Source organism: Rhopalosiphum maidis, chromosome 2 (genome assembly GCF_003676215.2).
Source record: "Rhopalosiphum maidis isolate BTI-1 chromosome 2, ASM367621v3, whole genome shotgun sequence".
Lineage (NCBI taxonomy): Eukaryota > Metazoa > Arthropoda > Insecta > Hemiptera > Aphididae > Rhopalosiphum > Rhopalosiphum maidis.
The window spans coordinates 40306022-40324684 of NC_040878.1; the positions used below are offsets into that span (position 1 = coordinate 40306022).

The 18663-nt window shown below is 33.5% G+C and overlaps 1 protein-coding gene across 2 annotated transcripts in view; it reads left to right on the forward strand.

The window, feature by feature from the left end:
- Nucleotides 1–18663, forward strand: part of LOC113555028 (ecdysone receptor-like) — a 40047-nt gene that overhangs the window by 16283 nt on the left and 5101 nt on the right. The window contains exons 1-3 of one of the 2 annotated variants that reach the window (XM_026959308.1): nt 5694–5998; nt 7769–8214; nt 15839–16225. In XM_026959308.1, coding sequence (XP_026815109.1) covers nt 7896–8214; nt 15839–16225 — 706 coding nt within the window. In that variant the 5' untranslated portion in view covers nt 5694–5998; nt 7769–7895. Of the gene's footprint in view, nt 1–5693; nt 5999–7768; nt 8215–15838; nt 16226–18663 lie in introns of those variants that run through there. The other variant, XM_026959307.1, reaches the window with a different exon arrangement.

An 18663-nucleotide genomic window follows, 5' to 3' on the forward strand; every position in this document is an offset into this window, starting at 1 on the left:
ATATGTGTGCCCTGCAATATGTTTATGCGTTGTTATTATTATCGCGTGTATAGTTGTCCTTGGAACGGACACGCGCTTGTTCGGGGTGTGTGTTGGGAACATAAATTTATTATTATTATTGGTTTGTGCCGATCTCTGGCCCGGACGCGTATTTTATTAACGTGTCAGTGATTTAAACGTTGGCGGTGTGTATTAAGTGCACATTACAGCTGCAGCCGTCGGTAAATCGCTAATAATATCTCTAACATCCGACGTTACCAGGTAACGCGCGTGACCCGGTTAATAACTGTGGCGATTTGCGTTCGACGACTTCGGATCCAGCGAGATGTGGTCGTGTCTTGCTCGATGAACCATTCGGCACGTGCAAAGTTTGTCTTCGACATTCGGCATTACATAATATGTGCATATTTATTACCCAGCCATACAGTCGATCCGTACAGCTGGTCGGACGAAAAGTCCATCCGGAGGCGGGCGGATAAATACCTTCGGTCGTGTGTACATGCGTCATATTTTTGGACACAATAAACACAATAATAGTATAATATTACAGTTTCTCGCGACCAAACACACGTGCTGCACAATGGCGCCGAGGCCAGAGGCACATACGCCGCGCATTGTTGAGACGCTTCAGTCGTACAATATAATATCATTACGGCGTTTCGTTCGTTCGGCATGACGTGTACCGACAAAAACGTCGTAGGTATACTCGTACGATAACTATAATATGCGCGTGCGACGTGATGATGTGATATGATGTAAAAAAAAAAATTGTTTTCGACAAATTTTAATGGATAATAAATAATAATAATACCACAGGTATACCTACGCCGCTTAATAGTCGTGGTGGGCACATGCTGCAATTTCGTGAAGGTTATCGCGTCCGGATTTGACGTCGAGAGAACGTTTGTCGTCGTCGATATTTGGTGGAGGCCGAGAAAAGATTTGAACGCATAAAAAACACCACGTTATCGATCAGAATATCTAGTGTTATAACAATGCCAGCGGGAGTTGAGCGTATATTTTACGTATTGTTATTATTACGACGTTAACGCATCCGTGACAAGCAAACAGAAAAAAAAAATAATAATGGCGGTGGCGCAAAAACCTATTGACGCTTGTGAAACGTTGCCAAAGAATAATATGTATAATAATAATATGTGCATGCTTGCGAGTTCGAAATAAGAAAAGAAAATCTTATTTGAAATCGGTCGAACGGAGATTCGTGGTAGGAAACCTCGAGTCCTTCTCCGGTGGAAAACACGCTCGAATTACGTATGGTGCTCAATGTTCGTTTTTGTTTTAATTCGATACATACGATTAAGCGTATGATGCTACAACACTCAACGGTTGTAATTATACCCTGAGAAATAATTACTTGCCTGTACATAATGCTTTTTTATTGTGCAATTAAACTGTCGCGTTAATTATAGTTAATTTTATTTTTGTCCTCGTTCGATTGCGATCTGTCGTGTTTTACAACGTGGGTGTTTTGTTGACGACACGATCATTGCAATATACTTCGCCAACTACAATTTATATAGATTTGGAGTTGCAGCTTAGGCATGAGGTATGAATACGATGAAACACATATATTCGTATTTACCGTCACTAATAATAACGTAGAAATTGTACATTTTTATTATATTATAATATTATAATTTGGATAATATTTTTTTAGATAGAAAAATATTTTCCCAAACCATTATCATCTTTCCGGAATCTATTGGCAGAGTGAATCATTTTTTAAACGGATTTGTTATAAATTTAATAACGCGCGGTTGGAATACGCTATTGTGTTGCCTATATTTGCATTTTTAAGGCGCTTTTTGATTTTCTCCGGCTCTTGGCCGATACAGGAATAACGTCTTTAGATTTAGGATAATAATTATAAGTGTTGTATTCTGTTTTATTCCAATTTTATTTAAATTTGAATTTTAGCACACTATACGTTATAAACGGCATCATAATAATTTTGTTTCTATTTTATCTATCTATCTATGATATAGAATAATACTTTTAAAGTTGAAATTTAAGCACCCCCCTAATCTATTTATATATAACCTAGCGGCTAGAATAAATCACTTGTTAATACCAGTAACAGAGAATATTAATATAGCAGGTACGTTTTTAAAAAATAACTTGGTCTAAAAAACTTTATATCTGCAGCTATTTAAATATATAAACAACTTATTACCCAATTAATATTTATAATTTTAAAAATGTTTATACATTTAAATCAGTTTTCTTCCAACTCTAGACTTTTTGATTATAAATCTTTTACAAGACCTTTTAAAAATGTAAAATTATTTTATTCTTTATTTAATTCTTTATGCATGTTTATTAGTGTTGTAATTATATTGTTTACTTTAGCTTACTCTTAATTTTGTACTGAACTCAGACATATATACCCCAAAACAAGGTTTATGCTTAAAGGACTTAATGCAAACATATATACACCTAGTATATTTTTATTTATATTGTAAAATTGTATTGTTTTGCTAAATAAATTATTATTATATATAATAATAAAGATTTTCGTATAACTACTTATCTTCATATATTCAATTGTGTAATATCATATATGTGACGTGTTAGAATTTTTATTTATTTTACTGATTTGCCCGAGGATTGATATTATATATTAGCAAACGTTAATATAACGAGGACGGAGTACAAACGTATTACGAAATCAGACGTCTGATTCTTATTTAAACTATGATGTTCGAACAACGTAGTGAAAATCGGATCGTGGTCATATAAAAAAATAATTATATATTTTTCTTATTAGTTTTTTTTCTCATTCTGATTACTATTCCTTTTTAAAGTCAATGTTATTGCCGTAATTACTCGTATAACTTACACGTTGAATAATAAGATGAAATTACTATTGCGTTCATATTAATTATATCTTTATTCTGTAGTGTGCTATACGCATGTCTTATGATCCATAAATAAAATGATTCGAATTAATAATGTTGTACGAAAATTAGAGTTAGGATTTTAAATCCATACATTTTATCTAAAATATTGCATTTATCATCTAAAAACTCTAAAATTATTGCCCTTGAAAATGAATTAATTTTATAACTACATGTTTGTTAATAGAATGAAAGTACCTATTATTTAATAATGGATGAGATCTGTTTTAAAAATAGAATAAAATTTACATAATATATATATATATGTATGTATTCAATCGAATAAATCTGAGACTAGGTATTTCAAAACTAGATTATGACATGTTTAAGGTATTGTATACAAAAATGAAAACTATATATTTTATGTAACCTTGTCGCACAAGATTTTTGTTTGATTTTGTCATATTTTTTTAATAATTAGGTAAAAAATGACATAATAATTAAAAACTGCGCTGAAAACGCCAAAGTCCTAAACAAATCTGTTGTTAAATTAGTATGAAGATGAAACACATTTTGTGTAGCTTGGAAAGCTCCGTGTCAGAAAATAAAAATAAGATGTAAATTTTCATTGAAATCTTAGTTAATTTAATACCGCTTCTGTGGTATTCTAAACGCGCGTGTTACTTCATCAGTCGTCTCGTATTAGAATAGTCTACTGAAATGTTTTGATTTTGTGAGCAATGAGCATGTAATTAGACTGTATAACATCTTGGACTGCGTACAATAATTATGTGCATTCGTAGAATACTTTTTTCTATTTCTTTTCTACATTTATAAGCACAGATATTCCCTTTTACGTTCAGAAGGTATACGCGCAATCTCCAGATGGTTCGACCAAGCTCGTAAATTGAAATCGTTAATATATATATATATAAAAACTGACTCGGGGAAACGTAGGTCGTGCAGAGCCGTCGTATACAGCCGTTGTACAGCATAAGACCTACTATAATAATATCCCTCCAGAGAATTATTATTCTTTTTTTTTAAACCTCCAAGAAGAGACGCAAAATCAACAAATGAAACTGGTTCTTATGTTTCTCTCTCTTTTTACTATCTATAGTCTATACCTGTTATACACACACACACACACACTCGCGCGCGCAACGCGTATTGCTTAACGAGTTTTATTCACTGCGTGTGTCTTATATTACAAGCACGTCGTAAAGAATGTCTAAGGGTTGAGAACACCGAGAGAGGGTTGTATAATGTATAACACCTGCTGTACCTAGAGGGGGTTGCTGGAGTTCGGCTTTTAACCCCGCGCACTGCAAGGTGTGCATCAAAAACCGCTTCTAAGAAACCCGCCTCCGCGGCCCGCAACCGACCCGCGCTGCTGCTGTTGTTTGGGTTTATCTCTATTTGACTGAAACGTATATATATAATAATATATAACCGAAGAAATAAAATCCGTTTCGATAAGACTATAAACGTGAAACTACCGCTACCGACATGTCTCTTTCTGTCTAATGGTAATAATAATAAAAAAAAATCTCGCAGGAGAACCGCTTGTGATGTGAAGGAGAGGACCGTATGCGTTAGTCATGGATTTCCATGTATAAAAAAATATCCATTAATCATTCACGTATGATATGAACAAAATTAATATTAACCCCTTTAAACATTAAAATGTATGACCACGTTTGAAAAAATCTCCCGACAATCAGCCACGTGATCCGATTATGTTATAACTTTTTACCTACACACACGTCATATATATAATGTTCTATAGTATATGAGTTAATATTATGCGTTTTACTTTTTCGTAAAACATATTTTTCGTCTAATATAAAAATCATTATTACTATTTGGCGTGTCGTCGAATAAAAATAAAATATATCATACGTAATGTTTTTTGATACTTTCTTGAGAAAAATTGACTGAAATAAAGATCGTCTACTTGGTATCTATTTTTTTTTTTAACCGAGTAAAAAATAAAACAACGATTTTCCTATACAACAGTCGTGCGGCATCGAGGTAGGTAGTAAATTATTCTCTTCACACACGCCGTAATAATCGTGTAGTAAAATACGGTGACGCGGGTAGGATAGGCGATGGATGAATAGTGCGTGTATAGGGTAACTCGTAAGAATTTGAAGTGCATCTCAATAATATAATAAATAATAATATATATTATAACGGGTTACCGATTGGACGCATTATATATACATTTTGAGATTATGTACTACGTGTGCTGTTCAGTGTTGTGATGACGCCGAAAACCCGTAGGTACCATAAACACTATTTATATTACTACAACTACGGGTTCGCCGGTTTCGGATATATACAAACGATAAATAAAAAAAACGTTTTTAAACGTCCACGTCGCTGCCTCTGCCGCGGAGAGAGTACTACTTTCACTTGAAAACGTCGTAGCCGAGAGAGTGTGTTCTCACTCGTGTGCCGTAATATCAACGTAAGACCGTAGAAACGCTTGTATTTTCTCGGTTTTTGGTCGATTCGCTCGTCGTGTTTTGTACTCGAAACATTACGATTTTACGACATTATAATATTATATTATTGTGCTTTATACACGGTCGGACGCGGTCGCGGTATAATAATAATATAGTCTTGGTATAGTCGTCATCGTTCGTGTATGATTGTGGTGGGGGTGGCGGAGGTGTATTAAGCGGGCGGGCGGGCGCAAAGTGTTGGCCCTGAACTTATCCCCACCCAGCGGTCGTGACGACCACGGCGGCGGCACTCGCGTGTTGTGTTGATATCGGAGGCCAATGCCGCTGCCGCCCGGACGTCGCACTCTCTCTCACCTGCAGCCGCCAGTTCAAGTTCATCGTTCCGACAGTGTCATCCCGTCGCGCGTTCAAGTCTCCTCTCGTCGTCGTCGTCGTCTCGACCGTTGCGTGTTATTTATTTCTCTGACACTTTTTATCAGTTTTATAGTTTCCGATACTATATATTATTGTTATTCGTCTTTGAAACGTGTGTGCGTTCAAATTTTAATATTAATTTTGTGATCGTATGTGTCAAGTTTGACAAAAGTTTTTGGGTTTCGGTTCGGTATTAAGTGTATTTCGTTTTCGTTGTTACATGTCGTCCCGCTCGCGGGCGGCTCGCTGTACGAGGTACGAGAATATAATTTATATAATAATGGCTTAACGAAATGGGTGTTGTAGTGATATGTTATGCGAGATTAAGTGCGACTAAAAAAAAAATTCTGATTACAAGCATGTGAGATACTTCACAACGACTAAGAAAAACACTGGTTACGGTTTTTGTTTTTTTATTTACCAATTTTTGGAATTATTCAAATTGAATACATATATTTATTCTCAAACTTATCAATACCCCCTTCGTCTTGTGTTACGACCATAATGTGTGTTTTTTCAAGTCAAGTGGTGTTCTCAAAATAATTTGTTACTCTTATAATTGTTTTACTTGATGATGATATATTTACTGTTGTATGCGTTTAGACGTTTAGACGGATAAACAAAAATATAGGTGATAAGAAATATCGATGATACTAAAAATATTATTATACCTGATAACTCAACTCTCAGAACACTGAAATTGCTTTTGAAAATCTTGGCATAGCATATCAAAACGACAACCCAAAATCACCTGTATTAAAAAAATGACATGTTTCAAAGCCGTTTTCGAATATTCGTTCCCAACAATATAGGATATCAGGTACGTCTCCGCGTCAAAAACTTTAGACGCGGACGATGAGAGAAAAAAATATGAAATATGACATTCAGCCGCATAAAACGAAATATAATTGAATAATCGTATACCTACGTTAATTTGTTAATACATTATATATAATGTGGTTACATTAAACATTTATTTCGTGGTGGATACCATATAGATTTCTATAAAGATGACATTGTATACGACGTCGCTCGTATCGCACCTGTATATATAACGTGCGTGGAATGTGGTTTTTTTTAATGGACTTTTTCAAACAGTCGTCGCAATGTGACACACAGACAGGCTCAACATCAACGACCCTACGCCTATATAGTATAATAATATACATTTATACACGCGTGTTACAGATAAACAAATAATCGCTTAGCGCGTTCTTAATGGGCCTGTGAAAATAAATATAAAGATAAACACTGCTATCGACCGCGTTTTCAGCAATTCGAAGGTTTCGTATAATATATAATATATCGTATCGCTATCCGCGCTCCTTTTCGAATAATTATTTTCGGGACTAACACAATTTCTATCGTGCAACTGTCGATTTCTTACCTAGATCTTACCGATCGCGTGTGTAAGTACGGACAATCGTCCCGACATCTGCATAACATAATAATGTTATAATGTTATATCGCGGTGTAAGGAAAAAAATAAAAAACCGTATTTGATGGGCCGGCGATGGAGCACAAAAGATTCTATTGTGTGCACGCAATGACGTCACTTTATTATTAAATCGCTGCTGGTTCCTCGCGTACATATTATAATAATGTAATGATATAGTTTAATATAAGAAACGCATTCACGTGATGTTACTGCTGCTGTGTCGTAGCGACGTCGTAGAATAAATTATAACAAAAAAAAAATAAGTAAATTAATATAATTTTCACTGTCCTTCCTGGGATAGACCGGCTTGGGGGTGTAGACAGAGATATTGGCTCTCCAGATGGGTTATAGGTTTTATTTCCGGTATTTCCTCCCATTAAGGTTTAGAAGTCATAATTATAATAATAACATAATTTCGTTACAAGTCCCAATTCGGGAGAAGTTTTTGGTATATTTTTAAAATAAACCACACGAAAAACGGTGGCGAAACACGTTGACGGGTCTTATCACACAAACACATAAACAAAAACACAATGATACATGTATATATTATATATATAGTGGACGTTTCCGAACCCGTTTTACAGAAGTACAGCTACTACTATCCCGGTTATTTGGTCGTACTTCCGCGGTCGACCTCGCAGTCACGACCTACGGCCCCTAGTCGGCCGCGCCTCCTCTGTTATTCACATGTAAACCGGCCGACTCGGTGACATGTTGCGACTCGCGTCGCAGAACGATGGGGCCATGACTTCGTCATCCGAAGTCACCTCGTCGTCATCGTCCTCGTCGTCGGCGGCTGCTTCTGCAGGGTTCTCGGCCACCAGTATGTTTATCAACGCATTCTTCAGCACCAACATCAACAGCCCAATGACCCGGGAAAGCTTTGAGTTTCTGCAAGACCTCGACGACAGCTTCGGCGAACAGCCCACTTACACTACGCATCAGCAGCGGTATCACCAGGACACCATCATGAACCGGTTCATGACACAGCACAACAACAATTCGTCCACCGTCCCCGTGATAACAACAGGTATATGATGACGGTCACCTACGTTTATTTACTAATGGAATAATTGTCGCGTCGTCAAGTGGTCGAAGTTTATTTTTAATTTACATTGTACACTCTCGTTGTGCGATGACTAGCAGGGTTTGTCGTTCATCACTGACTGAGGGGGAAGGGGTTATTTTAGTATTGTGATTAATGATTATAATTATTAATATGTTCGTTCGTCATCTTATTGTCGTCCGTGCAATGGACATCATAATGTTGATATGTCGATTGTTACTTCAGTATTACCGGTTTGGTTTGGTTAAGATAACAGAAACGATTGTTTCAATACGTATATATCTTAACTCTTGAAATGGTTAAACGGTTTAAAAATTGTTTTAATAATAGTCCGCGCATACATAGGTACATAAGATCTGACTGTATGTGCGATACTCAACGAAATTGCGCATTCTGCAGTTCGGCTCAAGTTTCTCCTCTAGTCTGTATTCCAAGATTATAACCAATCCGCGCGCCGAGGTAATAAAGTATTTATTCCAAAGTGTCGTTGAAAAAATAACTCGTTCTATTGTAAATGTATGTACGATTAATCTTCCATTGAATAAACGCCGTCCCGTGAGTCGTCACCAAATCACGAAAAGAGACTGTCATAGTAATCTGTGTAAAAAAATAAACTGAAAAAAAAGTTGAATCTTATTTGCGACATACTGCAGACGTATAATATTGTAGTGGTGAAGTAGTTGGAATATCTCGAAGAGGATCGTACAACAAACTCGTTGTGAACGTACATTATACAGCAAGTACGCCTACGTTTTGGCCCACAGACACAATAAACGCACACACGAATAAATCCGTTTAAATTCTTCGCGTGTTTTATTATATTTTTTTTACTTAATATATAATGCATATATATATTAAAAATACACAAGTATTGCTTATTAGTACTCTTGACCCGAAATGTCCCGTTTCTTTCCGTACCAGACGACTAATTTTTTTTCCCGATCCGAATAATTTTTGAGAAACAACTATATAGATAATAATACTATATTTGGCGCTAAACTGCTAAATGACTTATGTAATGAATGCACAACACTAATTATAAGAACTACAGTGTTTGAATATTTTGACGGTTATTTGTCAAAGTTTTTTAATATTTAAAAAAAAACTGATAATTTCATATAAAATAATATTTTGCTTATTTTATGTGAGGTATATATAGACTTACTATACTATCTACCTCAGCACCTTATAATTTTAAACATACATTTAAAAATATATATAGTACCTATAGACATAAAGTATTTTATTGATATAGGTGTCGACTGTCGTTCACTACAGGGCGTAATATTTCCACGTGTGTTTTAATTTTTGTGGACTTATTTATTTAAAAAAATCGTTGTTATATTAGCGAGTAATGACCATTAACACCAGATTATTTTTAACGTATGTTATGGAATAATAAATTAACTATGAATTATGTAAATATTTTTATGTCACTAGGATATTATACCTATTATACCCCTTATAGTAACTAATGTTTAAAAAAAAATTGTTTACTAAAATAAATCACAATCCGTGTTAATGGTTGTTATAATTTATTGTATGCTATTCTGGTTATTAATTTTGTATTATATATTATACTATTTTTTTTAATGCATCTAAAAAAATATTTGCGTTTAATCTATTGTTTTTTTTTTTGTAAAGTATAATAAACCGGTTCCCATTATTTTAGTTAAATCAGACTTATGATTTGTGAGTCACAACCCACAAGTGTATGGGAGTGCACTAATACGCGACAAAATTTCTTAACACGTTCGTGCAACTTCCTTCCGCTCAAGCAATTTATTGAATCCTATGATATGTTTACCGTTAAGTCACGATAGGTTTTTCGATCGATTATTAATTTGTTTCCAATTATTTATCATGCTCATCCGGTTGAGTCTTTTTAAATTCATTATTTAATAATTATATTGTTTTTTACAATAATATTTTCCACAAAGACTTACTTCCTCTTAGTCTTAGAAATTTATTACATTTTTATTATTATTTTTTTTTTTTAAAGTTTTTTCATGTTACATTACTTGTATCATCTGCATATTCGTTTCGAGACATCGTCCCAGTGACAAACACCTTATAGTGATACATAGTGAAGTATAAATCTGTTCCAGTTCACCATTAAGTAAAATATAAAAATCGTTGTTGTATATACTTTTGATTATTAGAGTTTGAATGTTTTGTGATTTTTATTGCTTTTTGACGCTTTTATTGGTATTGAAAAATTTAAATACAATTAAAAATGTACAGAAAAATCATACTATAATTATAAACAGAAAATTAAATATTTATAATTATTAGTTGGGTTATCTATTTTTTTGAGATTTTCGTTACTTATTTTTATATACATACCTGCCGGTTACCAAAATGAACAGGCCTAATACCAAGTATTCTCAAATCCTAAATAATTATTTTTTTCCTTCACATTTTTATTTAAATTTAATAATAATTTATTTATTGCTAGTTTAGATATCGTACAGGTGAAAAAAGGTTTAAATATATTTATATTTTATTATTTTGAATTTTTTCACAGTAAATAAACGTGTAGGTATATTTTATAGAGTTTTCAACATTTTTATTGCACATTTAAGCGCTTCTATAAATATTTTTAATTATCTACTTCTTTTAATATTTGTTGAATTATAAATTCTAAGCCATGTTTATTACTTTTAGAAGAATATAAAAATATATAATTATTTAATAACATTTATTTTACAAATGTACCTTATTACATTATTAGGTACCTGTATTTTTAGTTCTTATTAAGAATTTAATTTCTGACTTCTGTCCTATAAGTTTATATTATTATAGCGTTCAATAGTCTCAAGTCTGTTAACACATTTCATGTTGATATACTATTTAATATGACTTAATAAGAGAGTTCAAATTTGAATATTAATTTTGTTCAACCTTGTACTCGCGAAAATTAATGAATAAATGCCATTAAAGTACTTACAAATTCATATCAATTGTTAACACCACATATTAGAATCGATAAATGATTGTTAGTCATGTGTATTCGGGTGATACATTAGAGTAGTTAATCAAACTGAAAAAACTCGACGGTAAATACGACCCGTGCGAATACCGCCATCATTAGTCATTGACGTAAAAGTTAAAATTATTTTTCAAAACCTATAGGTACTGACCCTAAAGTTAATTAAATTAATTACCTAATTAAAATTACATTTTATATTATTTAATATAGTACTATATTATATCGGTACATGTAAAGCATTGTCTTTTTTGATATCCAAAACCCAAATAATTATATAATATAACATGTTTATTGAGGAGTTTATAAAAAGAGGTAAAGTTTATAATTGCTTAGAGTACATTGTGTAGGTACATATACGTTTACGTGCTCATTGTTCTTACTCGCGCTACCAATTCTATCTTCGCGTTAATTATTTCTTTGCTCATTATTGCGAATAATATATTATTCACATTCGGAAGTTTTTTTTACGTTACCGAAGATTCTCACCATTGCGAAGCACTCTGACATCACCAGAAGCAACAGCAGCAGCAGCAGCAACAACAACAATAACAATAATTGCTGTTCACTTGACCGTGGCAGTAGGAATGAACCTTAGTCGTCGTTCTGTTCTGCCAAATGCACGTGCCTTAGTATACGCGTGTATATCGCATAAAACGGATATTATTATCACCGTCGTCCAACTGGGCAAATATACTTATAAACAGTAATAATTATAACGATTAACATATTTTTTTTTTATCATCTCATCCGTGATATACGTGGATGTCTCCTATAAAATGCAGCCATAGTGTGTATACCTACTTATTGTGTATAACTCTAAAATTCGCGATTTACCTCTTTTGGTCGTGTGTTTCCTCCACAATACGGTATTGTCAATACCATAATTCAGTCAATTATTACTTTTATTTTCACTATTAAAACCTCCATCACCTTGCACTGAATGTTAGCTACATTATATTGTTACAATATATAACTACGTAAACGTAACTTTATTAAATAATCTATTATTTTAGAAATGTGATCTCTTTTTACACACTATCTCTGTTGAATTCTGGACAAAGTCCGATTTGAAAAAAGTCTGTACTTATCTTTTCACTGTCGAAAAAGTCTTAATTTGTTTTTTGAGTAGGTTAAAAAGTAAAAAGTCATAAATTATTCAATTCACAAAATTAGAATATTGTATAATATTATTTAATTATTGATTGTTAAATAATAATTTTGATTATAATTTATAGCCCATACATTTATAATTTAATATTGTATAAGAAAATTAAGTACATGTGTACTGTGTAGTGTAGCTTATAACATTTTCATTTTGTAAATTGAATAATTTGTATTTTTTTACTTTTAGACCGATTACTTTCCATGATCATACCAGAATATTATTATAGTTAAAAAATATAGTAATTGTATTAAGCCTGGCGACTGCCCATAATATTATATTGAGAAAAAAACTTATCACGACAGAAAAATATGTAATAACAACAATGATAAAAGAAAAAAAATTAATCTTGTTTTCCATTTTTGTCTTTCGTTCTGGTTGTTATCTAGACCGCAGATCTTCGCGGTTTTCTGATTCTACGGCCTTCACGGGCTGCGAGTCTGTTTTTTACTCACTTCATACGTCGACGTCTGTTCCGCTCGTCGACCGCACAGATTACTCGGCGAACGAATAATGTAATGTGCGCACAACCGTTTCCGTCGTCAATGTCATGTATACGTATAAATGTAAAACATTAGCACGTAACTGTGAGTCGAATTTACGTCAAAAGCTTTCATTTTTTTCCTCCTCTTTTGATGACGTTTCCTATAGGTTAAACGACGACAACGACGGCTATAATTTCTTCCTTAGGACTTTCCTCAACACTATAAACATTATTGACTACGTAAAAATGTTTTTTTTATTTTTTTTTTATTTAACAACAAGCGCATTACTACTTACAGCTTTTCATTCTTTGCTTGTACACAATACACAATCATCGTCGTCGCCGTGGTCGTTGTCGTTAACCGGTTTCAGTTCTTCGAATTCTTCTTCGTCGCCGCACGCCTTCACCGAGCATATATTATTATCGTTACTATTACCTCTACGACTGCTGCATCGTGCGTTTACTCAAGACACATTACACACACAATATGATACGAAATAATAGTGTTTCATTCCCGTGGCGTTTGTGATCGATTTTTTTCTATACAATAGATTGTTGACGATGCTGTATTATTTTATCATTATTATCGTATATACGTTTTAAATATTGTAATATATATGTACAGAGATAGAAAGATTAACACTCGATAAACCGGTCTACAAAGATTGTTTTCTCCTTGTAGTTGTAGTGGAGCTGAGTTGCAGAAATTTTAAACATGGTATTCGCCAATCGGAAACCCAAAAATTAGCGTACGCTGTGACAACGACGTTGTTGTTCTGCAGTCACGCTTACGTTCAGAAGTGGTTCCGGCAATTAGCGCAAAATATATTCCATTTGCCGCTGGCTTATTGGTGTTCGGAGAGTTGCGTTCGATGAATATTCATTTGATTTTAACGTCGAATAATTAACATCTGTCCCAGTACAGTACGTACGTCCGGTGCGCGAAACCCGTGAACGAAATATGTGAGTAGGTACACGCCAATTTTATATACATTTTATGTTTGCTCTTTGGCGTCTCCGACATCAGTGTGGTCGTTTCTCGCATTGTTTTGTATACAGTCCACACACGCATATTATACGACATGCTACTTGAACGATAGATTTATCAATTGGAATGCGTTCGTTTTTATTTATTTTTATGTAAATGTGCGTGTGCGTGTCGTGTGCGAGGTCTCTCGAGGATTACTGTTGGGCTAGGTCGTGGGGGAAGAAAAAAATGTGCATCTCGCCAGACGTTTAAAAACAACGCACACACGAAAGCAATTAATCTCTTGGGATTTATATATTTTTTTCCCCACAAACCATATAACAATAAGGCTGAAACCCAGTGTGTGTGTTTGTGTTGCGCGATATCTATTCGTTTCTATTTCTGTATATGATATGTTATTACTATTGCGAGAATGCGTCCGTCGTGTCGGCGACTATTGCGAAACGCGGACGGCCTTGAACGTCGTCGTCGTCGAGTGATTTTTTCTTTGGAATAATAATAATAAAAAAAAAAAAACTAGTCTATTATATATCATTATTATTTACTTATCCGGTCGCTTTTGACGTTGCCTTGTATAGTCGTAAGTGCGTCCGTTTTCAGATTTTGGTCGAATGAGAAAAATGAGTGTACAATGATGTAAGCGTCAAAGGTAAAGACGATGTATTAGTTTATATAATACATCATAAGAGCCAACATTTTAGGGATCACAATAGAATTACACAATTACTCGTTGATATAACTTGAAATATTTTATTTTTAACATGAAATCGTGTGACCGGAACACTTTTTATTTCAATAGGTAATAAATATATAGTTTAAAATACTTTAAAAACATTATTTTGTTTAATTAAACACATTTTTACTTTAATGATAAATATATATTTTAACTTATTTATAAATATAAATTAAATAATTAATACACGCATACTTTATTTATAAGTTCAAGAATTTCAGAAGCCACATTGTTTAATAATATAGTTTATTCATTAAACACGTCAAGTTTAAACACTAATCAGGTAAGGTGTTTTAGCTATTCTTATTATTTGATGAAAGCTTACTATAAATCCTTTGAACATTTATAAAATATTATTTTATGAACAAAATTAATAACATAATGCAAAACTATTGGTCATTGATATATTTTGTATACAAAGAAAAAGTGTTTTTAGAGTATTTAAAATACGTTAATCAAAAAATATTTGAAATACCAAAATATTATATTTAAATACACGTATCTGAATATTCTGAATACTTGTCAAGACTGTCCACAGGTATCCCGGGATATCTGCAATCTGCTTGACGTCTAGTTTTAGTGCTTTTTTAAACGGTATTTACCGCTGAAAAAACAACGTTGCCCGCATAATATTTAATGGTATATTCGAGACCCGCGTAAACGAGGCCTCCCTCGTAGGTGGCGGTATTCTCCTGCGGGTTTACTCGGGCCCGCGTCAATTCTATCGCATTTGTCATTACAATAAATAATATTATATGATGGACACCGTTCGAGAACGCACTGCGCAGCGACAAAATAATTACAACGACACGATACTATTCGATTCGAGGGGCATTAACCCCGCGTGACGCAATGCCGCACATGGTATTATTATGTTATTATATTGTATACCACAAATATATACATATATATTTATAATATATGTTATCTGAAAAGATTTTTGGAGGGAAAAGATTTGTGTATAATAACATAGGTATATTTCGTTGTCGATCACAAGGTCACTGGGTTCGTCCACTCGCGACGGTGTCGGTCGTTACCAAACAGGTTTTCGGGTTCTGTTTACTTCCTCTTCTCCCACACCCCGGCCCCTTTACACCACTCGCCCAAGATGAAAGTAAAACATAATATTATGTATAGGTATTAATATTTAAGTGATATATTTTTTATATTGGTATGTAATAATTTTTTCGTTTATATTTAACCGTTATTCCTTCTTTTTCCATTTGCAGTCAAAGAGGAGTTGTCTCCGCCGAATAGCCTGTCGGGAGTCAGCAGTCACTCAGATGGGTTGAAGAAAAAGAAACTCAACCACGCGCCCTCGACCGGCGCCGTAAACACCACGGCATCGGGCCCTGGTGGCGGTGGCGTGGGCGGCAATGTGTTGAACAACCGACCTCCCGAAGAACTGTGCCTGGTGTGCGGTGACCGATCGTCCGGTTACCATTACAACGCTCTCACGTGCGAGGGATGTAAAGGGTTTTTCCGGAGAAGTATCACCAAGAACGCTGTGTACCAGTGCAAGTACGGCAACAACTGTGAAATCGACATGTACATGAGGCGGAAGTGCCAGGAGTGCCGGCTGAAAAAATGCCTGACCGTTGGCATGAGGCCCGAATGTAAGCGTTCATTACTCGTATACTAAAATAATAATTAAAAAATACTCATATTTCGATTTAAAACTAAAATATCGTAAAAAAGCCACCGTAAAAACATAGATAAAGTTCTTAATTTAAATTGGATAATAGGTCAATTCACTCTAATATTGAAGCTATCACAAAGTTAGTTTTGTTGAACGAAAATTTACTATACCGTACGTGGATTAGAAGAGTTAATAAATAATACGATTACAATTCTTACATCCTCTAAGTTAAAATTAAGAATTTGAGTCGTATGCTTACGAATTAAAACTTTTAATTTCTTTAATAATTGAAGAATAATGCAGAATTATAAAGTTTTTGCAGAGCCTGTAAGTTGTCTTTCAAACATAATAACGATACTATAGAAAAAATACAAAATATTCGCCCAAGACCATAACCAACACGTCGCACCAATAATTAAAAAAATGGTGTTTACTAGTCACCTATATACTAGGATTCAATTGGCTCTTTTTTCCTCTTTAGATTTTTTGACTTGATAGGTTCAGTTGTGCCATTCAACATTTTTCTCGTGAAATTTATTAATGTGTATTTGTTATACTTTATTAAAATTATAATTTTTAAAACACAAAAACGGTAACTATACGTGTATTGATTAAGTAGAAATCTGAAATAGGTCTATTAAAAAAAAAAAAACATAAAATTATATTTAATTTTTGGTTACCCACAAAATAATGACATTTAATTGAAAAATTATATATTGCAGTTTGAAAAGGTTCATTAATAATTTATAGATTAATCATGCATATTTTTCTAGAATCAATGACGTTCCAAAAATATTTAAACCAAAAAATTGAATAATAACATTAATAATACAACTCCTTTATCGATAGCTATTGCGTTTGTTTTTAATTAATAATTATGTTATGTTTGAAAAATGTATTAAGAATGCTGTTGCGGGGGCGTGACAAGGTAAGGTTAGACCAGAATAAATACTGAAAATAAGTCTTGAATCAAATAATTTTACGAACGGTTATTTAATAAAATATACTAATTTCTATGTAATTAATGACCACACAATCCGGTACATTGTCTCGTTTAATATGGTATGTATAGTACAACTTCATAGTCGACTAACTATAACATAACATAACTCATAATAACACGGAGTCACGGACACTTAACTTAAACATGTTTCATACTTTCGTGAAAATACGTATATACAGTATACCTACATATTACATAGTATTGTATAATCATGATATGTTTAAAAAAATAACTAATTGATATATTTATAAGTCTTAATTGTATATAAAATACAATTTTCATATTTTAAGTGGGACCAAGAAACGAGAAATATTGAATAGTCTTACAATGTAATATGATTAGTAATTTATTTTAGCAACATATTTTTTATAACTTTTTAATTGAAAAATTAAAACACTTATAGTAGCACGTGGCTTGGAAATTTCACCCACTTTTTATAATTTTTATTTGATACATTTTAATCTATAAATTGATTTAATAAAATCTCGTGAAATCGGAATACGTTGGACAAATCGTATACAGACATAGTCGCCCAAATTATGCAATTATTTATGTAAACAAAATAATCGTTTTTCGAATTCAATGGGACTCGAATGAAGGTCTGCTGTAGGTTGGTATATTATCTCACACTAGCCGAGACGACTGCAGCCAAGTGGCTAGTTTTAAGTTTTTTTCCTTGTGGTTCTTATATATAAGGAGTCCGATGACAACTGTTCGATTAACGTACCTATATTGTTGATTTGTTTGGTTATTTTTTTACTATATATTGTGTGGGGTGTGATGCCAATAGGAAAGTTCGGTGAGTTCGGTTCTAACTTAAGTAAACATAGAGATTACCACTATTATACAAATATTCGTATAATATACTGCTGACAAATAATATTAGTTGTATACTACACAAAATATTATGTTGTGAAGAAATCCCCTTGTGTACAGACGGACCGTATCCGCGACAACAAGAATTTGAATACTTACGCGGTAAACGATGACAGAAAATCGAACTTTTCCAAATCCCCACGCCCTCCATATAAATAATAAGTAGTCGTGTAAGCAACCTTGACCGGCTGTGGTAGTTGTGGCATTGTAGCGAGCTTTTTTTTTATGGTAGGTACATTGACCTTTTTACGCCGTTTTTATACTATATTATTACATTGATATCGATCGTCAAGCGTGAATTTTTACTCGTAATTTCGCACCGCATACTAAATTACGGTGGGTCTAGAATTATTGTTTCTTGAATAATAAATGAATTTCAAAGGCAAAACACGTTTAGAAGACCGTGGTTGTATTACCATACTACCTAGCGCGTGCCCGATTAATTCACGCGTTTTATCGTGCAATTATAATTGCTCTACACTCGTCGGGTGTATCTTTGTTTATTTATTTTTCGTTTTCGGAGGTCACATGCACAA